At 34.9% G+C, this 6,000-nt stretch overlaps 1 protein-coding gene across 1 annotated transcript in view; it reads right to left on the bottom strand.

Annotated features, from left to right (window-relative positions):
- Window positions 1-447: 447 nt before the first annotated feature.
- The window catches only part of LOC140147489 (uncharacterized short-chain type dehydrogenase/reductase y4vI-like), a 29,876-nt gene continuing 24,323 nt past the window's right edge, over window positions 448-6,000 (bottom strand). Inside the window, exons 14-18 of the mRNA XM_072169266.1 lie at window positions 5,730-5,770; window positions 4,647-4,716; window positions 3,361-3,397; window positions 2,762-2,825; window positions 448-2,011 (exon numbers count right to left, since the gene is read on the bottom strand). Of these exons, the coding sequence (XP_072025367.1) occupies window positions 1,862-2,011; window positions 2,762-2,825; window positions 3,361-3,397; window positions 4,647-4,716; window positions 5,730-5,770 (362 nt within the window). The 3' untranslated portion in view covers window positions 448-1,861. The remainder of the gene's footprint in view (window positions 2,012-2,761; window positions 2,826-3,360; window positions 3,398-4,646; window positions 4,717-5,729; window positions 5,771-6,000) is intronic.

Raw genomic sequence — 6,000 nt, 5'->3', positions numbered from 1 at the left:
GTGACAGACATCCGACAATACTTATATTAGCACAATAGGCCATTGTATACTTATGGTTATATACCATATACTGTGCTGTGTCCTCCCAGCACAATAGTATTATGATTGCAGACCAGATCTGCTCAACTTTTTAATCCCTTGATTTTTGGTTTCTGAACAAAAGAGAAACCAAAATTTATAATTTGAAAAGATATGTCAAAAGTGGCCCAACTCGTTTTCTGGATGATTTGGTTGAGCATAGCGTTTAGCGGATATTACGTCTGGTTTGGTAAATGTCACTCTTCTGTTGATCATCAGCGGACATCTTCATTGGTATAGATTCTAAAATCCTGTAAACCTCAAATCAATGAAAGATTCCATGTTACCGAAGAGGTTATAAATAAAAAGTCTAACGCCTGTATTCACACGAAGAGACAACAACTAGTGAACAAAATATATCACGTTTTCATGTTTTTAATCTTATTATACTACAACAACTTCATAACAATAACGAGATCAGGTGCTCTAAATATCTAACATGTGAGCGGGGAATTATAATGAATTTCCATACCAAACTATAAAGAGAAATTGCTTCTCTTTCTACATTTTAAATCTTGATGATCAAAATATACATTAAAATATACATTCTGAATAGAAATTTGACAATATGAACTTCATTTTGCAGTTGGAATTAAGATTCAATGCGCAAATCATTATAATGACACAAAAGTTGAAATGGACTATTCCAGTGGATATCCATACATTCCCTATGGATGATCTTAATCTCTGACACACAGAGTGTAAATTTCAAAAGGAGTCACCTGAAAAAGTGCCTGCATTTAAAATCTACACCTCCTGTGTGAGAGATTAAGGTCATGTCGTCAATAGGGGTGTATGTATTTTAACTGCCACAGCCCATTGCATGCAGAATAAACCAGCAAACACAAATGTTTTACATAAAACGTATAATACCTTTATCATGTTCATGTAACCTGACAGTTAAATATGTCAAGTTATGTTACATAAAGGGTATACAAGGGTACCCTATAAAACGTTTTAATGACGTTAAAATATATTTTTGAAAATTTGCTGCCAAATTTGAACTATTTGGCAAAAATATTTGCCAATAACATTTTGACAACATTCTTAAAATATGTTTTTCATAAAAAAAAAAACGTTTTAAAAATGTTTCTATGACCTTTATATAGCCCAAATTTTGACCAAAACCAAATTATGGTTATAACTTTAAAAAAATGTTGCTAGGAAACTCACAGAGTATACTATACCACAGCGTGTTATCAATGCAAGTTTGTGTATACCATTATGATTTTACAACTACACATTTACAATTTTGTTTTTACCCATTACAATGTTTTAACTATGCTTTTACCTGTGAAGGTTTTACAAAATACTCAGATGAATTGTACAGAAACAATACAATAACAATTTAAAAATAGGAGTAGTGGTATAGTAAATGTTACTGAATATTTTAGAACCAATGAATCAAACACAAGAATGAAAATGTAATGAAAATTGCCATCCTGTAATGTCCTAAAGATTATATTTTGAGGTAAAGAACATTATACTAAAGTCTGGTGTCTTCAATGTTCATTGGCATTATGTTTTTTAGAATATTTTATCTCTCTTTTAGTTTGCTAATCTGCAATCACAGAACGGTATTTGTAACAGGAACAATTTAGTTAATTAAAGCTCCTTTATGTAAATATCCATCATTGAAAGTACAATTATCTTGGGTAACATTAAAACAGTCTGCATATTTATGTGTGCACTTTTCAAATTGTTGCTTCATATTTTAATTAATTTTAATGGACAATCCTGATGAATCTATTTGCGGGTTGCTTTATATTGTTTTGTTTTGGTTTTATCTTGGACACATACACTGTTTACCCCCAGATACATTGAGCATTTCTCCTGTTGTAAACGAAGCTGCATCTGATGCTAGGAACAGAATAGCTTTAGCAACCTCACTTGCCTCACCAATACGACCTAATGGATGAATCTTCTTGGATACCTGCGAGAGAGAAGAGTAAGAAAGATAATAACAGTGATACACGTAAGGGAGTGCGAGTGAGGGAGTGACAAATCAGGGAGAAAACATGAGAGAGAAGGAGGAGAGAATGTGGAAATGAATAAAGATGGAAAGACAGCAAATGAGTAGGAGAGAGACAGAGTGAGAAATGGAGAGAACCCGCAAATTGAGAGATTCAGAAGAGAAAGACGGAGAGAGAATGAGAGACAATGAAAGAGAGGGGGCCATCCATTTGCCTTGGAGCATCTTCAAGTTTGAACAACATCCAGGTTTAACATTTTACTTACACAGCCATTAGTCATTGGAACTTTTTCCATCTAACATTGTTTGTGCAAACACCTACAATCTGTTAAATACTTGTTGCAGAGACATTTGTTTTAACTTGCAATATATTCTTTTATGTAATATGTTTTATTCACCTAATTATTTTTATGTTAGGCAATTATTAAGGTAATATTGTAATGGGAGAACCATTTGGACTAGTTTTACTCTTCCGCTATTACATGCATTTCTTTGTCATGTTATTGTATGTTTTAGCTGAATGAATGAATGAATAAATAAATAAATAAATAAATAAATAAATAAATAAATAAATAAATAAATAAATAAATAAATAAATAAATAAATAAATAAATACATAAATAAATAAATACCAAACTCATATACATATTGATTATTTTGTGGCATAGTAGGAATATATGGTTGTACAAGAACAAGAAAACCAGAACATACCTCCAAAACATGTGGCAATGATCTTCCTAACTTTTCGTGAATGGGTGTTAGTATAGAACCAGGACTGAATAAGTGAAACAAAAATGTACAGCAAGATTCAATCAATTAATCAATCAATCAAATCAAAACTAATTTTTAAAAAATTATAGAAAATTTAAGTACAGATAATGAGCAAATATTTATTAACCCTCAAAACGTAAGTGCTTTTTGGTGATTGGATAGGAAAGACGAAAGGAACAAAGAACAAAGAATGAATTAACAAAGAAGCTGCTTGTTTTGGTCGGAATTCAAACCCGAGACACCTTGTGTGCCAAGCACTAGGCCAGCGACTGGTAGCCACAGGCATTTCGCTGGCCCAGCCAATGAAACCGTGCTATATAACCTAGGGTGATTATGTCATCACATCATGTGGGATACATACATGCAGATTGATTTATCATATAGTATTTTGCAGTACCTCAATAGGTAAACCTCTAAGGACTGATGAGATGACAGCCGGGTAGTCTGCCAATATGCATGAGATGCATGCCAATTGTAAAAGCACAGGTCTCATCAAATGTCACCTCATCTAATAGAAACAAGGGATTTTATAGACTTACTTGACAGCATTAACCCTCACTTGCTTTGATGCAAGCTCTGAAAAGAAATGACAATAGATATTGGTATTAATCATCTCTTAATATTCATAAATATGCAGATCGATGACATAACACCCAGCTATATAGCACCAAAGATCATCATACACTACCACGCCACCAAGTTTGAAATTTATTGGCTAAAGTGTTTCTAGGCAGTATAGCGAATTAAAGGAATTTCAGTGCAAATCAATTCATTTGATTTATAAATGCTGACAACATGACACAAAAATAATACAGCACAAGAAGTCATCATACTTTATTAACCTACCAAGTTGAAGTCTGGGTGTTGTATTTAGGTGGGAAGAATGGATTAATAATTTCAAATTTGCTTCTGCCCTGGGAGCCACATGACCAATCATCCATCTATGCTACATAACATAAGCCCCATGATACATTGTTTTGGGGCAAAAAAGGTTATATACTAAACATTACAGCATTTTCTTTTAGGAGAGTGATGGGCAACTTTACAATGAATTTAGATAATCCTTGTCATGTTTAATTTGACACAACAAGAAATTGTCAGCTTTACATTCAAAATGTTGCAATTTTTCTTAGCTTCCCTACAGACAAAGTTTGCATTTTCTTCATCTACAATAACATAAATAAACAAATCAAATATTTGGTTTTTGCGATGTTAAAAATAAGTAAACATTTCCAAACCAAAGAGTCACTCAAACCGGTCTGAAAATCTACCGGCCATCAATTTTGCATTGCCCTGAACATAACACATGTTTGACAGTGTGAATAAAACAGATTTAAATGTTACACTGGTATAAAATATATGACACTTTTTAAGATGTCAGATTCACAAACCAAGAACAAGATAATACCAAACAGCAGGGAGGGATTTATGAAGTCGGCATTGAGTCCTAGCAATCAACTTTTGAAAAGCACCCTAAACAAGGATTTAACCCTTGGCTAAAACAATACCCTAAACAGGTGTTTTCACACCTAAACAGGGATTTTATTCCTTGCATCAAATTTCATACCCTAAATTTCATTCCGCATTTTAGCAATTGCAATTTTGCTACCCTTTTTCCAATATTTCATGTTTTTGACACCCTAAGCGCGTTTGCGGCGTATCGTGCCTACTCATGAAAAACTATCCTTTTTACGTGTTTTCATTATCGCGGATGGTGTACAGGCCACAATGAGAGTGACCCCCCCCCCCCGGACCCAGATTTGATGACTATTTTTATCTGTTTTGTTTTACTTGTATCAACAGTTTGTTTAATGTGATAACTTACCCAATGCTGATACTCTTGTAAACTGGTCTATTGCATGTTTAGTCATACTGTGTAAACAAGCTTTGCTCCCCTGCAAGATAGAGAATAATAATAACTAGGCGGTCACCTGTAATTGGCGGTTCTCGGCCGTCACGATTACCTGGCTGATGGTAACTCTACCCACCAAGTTCCATGCCCATACGACAGTTTTTGCTAATTTGACCTCATATGACCCCTGGTGACCCCAAAATGACCTTACCAAAATTTGGCTCTAAATGGTGACTGTACCTACCAAGTTTCATGCCCATACAACATTTTTTACTAATTTGACCTCAGATGACCCCTGGATGACCTCGGGTGACCTTGACCCACTAACCAATATAAACTTGTTCTCTCTTGGGTCCAGACACACCCACCCATCAAGTTTGAAGAACATGCGACCTGCAGTCTCCAAGAAAAACAGTTTTTACTAATTTGACCTCAGATGACACGTGAATGACCTTGGGTGACCTTGACCCACTAACCAATACAAACTTGTTCCGTCTTAGGTCAAGATGCACCCACCCAATAATGTTGCATTCCCATATGACAGTTTTTACTAATTTGACCTCAAATGACCCATAGATGACCTCTGGTGACCTTGACCCACTAACCAATACAAACTTGTTCTGTCTCGGGTCAAGACGCACCCACCCATCAAGTTTGAGGAAAACAGTTTTTACTCATTTGACCTCAGATGACCCCTATATGACCTTGGGTGACCTTGACCCACTAACCAATTCTGTATGGGGTCAAGCTGCATCCACCCACCAAGTTGGAGGAACGTGCGACCCCTAGTCTCTGAGAAAATAGGCGGACAGACACACAGACAGATAGACACACAGACAGATAGACACACAGACGATGCATATTATTATATAGATAACAACAACAACAACAACAACAACAACAACAACAATGATAATAATAATATTAAAGATAAATTATGCTGCTTGGAATGTGGATGTAAGCCTCTAATCATGTGCCCTTATGATCATTATGATACTATGTCATAAATGGTATTTCTATATTTTTAGTCCTATTATGACAAGATTATCAACTCACCGGTCTCGTTCCATATGAACTTGAGACATTCACAATACTTCCTGCCATAGTACAAAAACAGTTAGTCCATATTAACAAACATGAATGTAATTGTTGCAATGTATTATGTATTACCGTAAAAACTCGATGGTTAGCATATGTGCTTACTATCAAGCACTTTAAAAAAAATGAAATTGTACCTAAGTCTGGCACTTTACCAACTGAGCTAATGGGGTTGAGACACAAATTTGCAGGAGATTTGCTCAAAACCCTTTACACTTTTATGGATGGG

The sequence above is a fragment of the Amphiura filiformis genome, chromosome 3 (genome assembly GCF_039555335.1).
Source record: "Amphiura filiformis chromosome 3, Afil_fr2py, whole genome shotgun sequence".
In the NCBI taxonomy this organism is placed as follows: domain Eukaryota; kingdom Metazoa; phylum Echinodermata; class Ophiuroidea; order Amphilepidida; family Amphiuridae; genus Amphiura; species Amphiura filiformis.
This window is presented reverse-complemented; position numbering and strand designations above follow the sequence as displayed.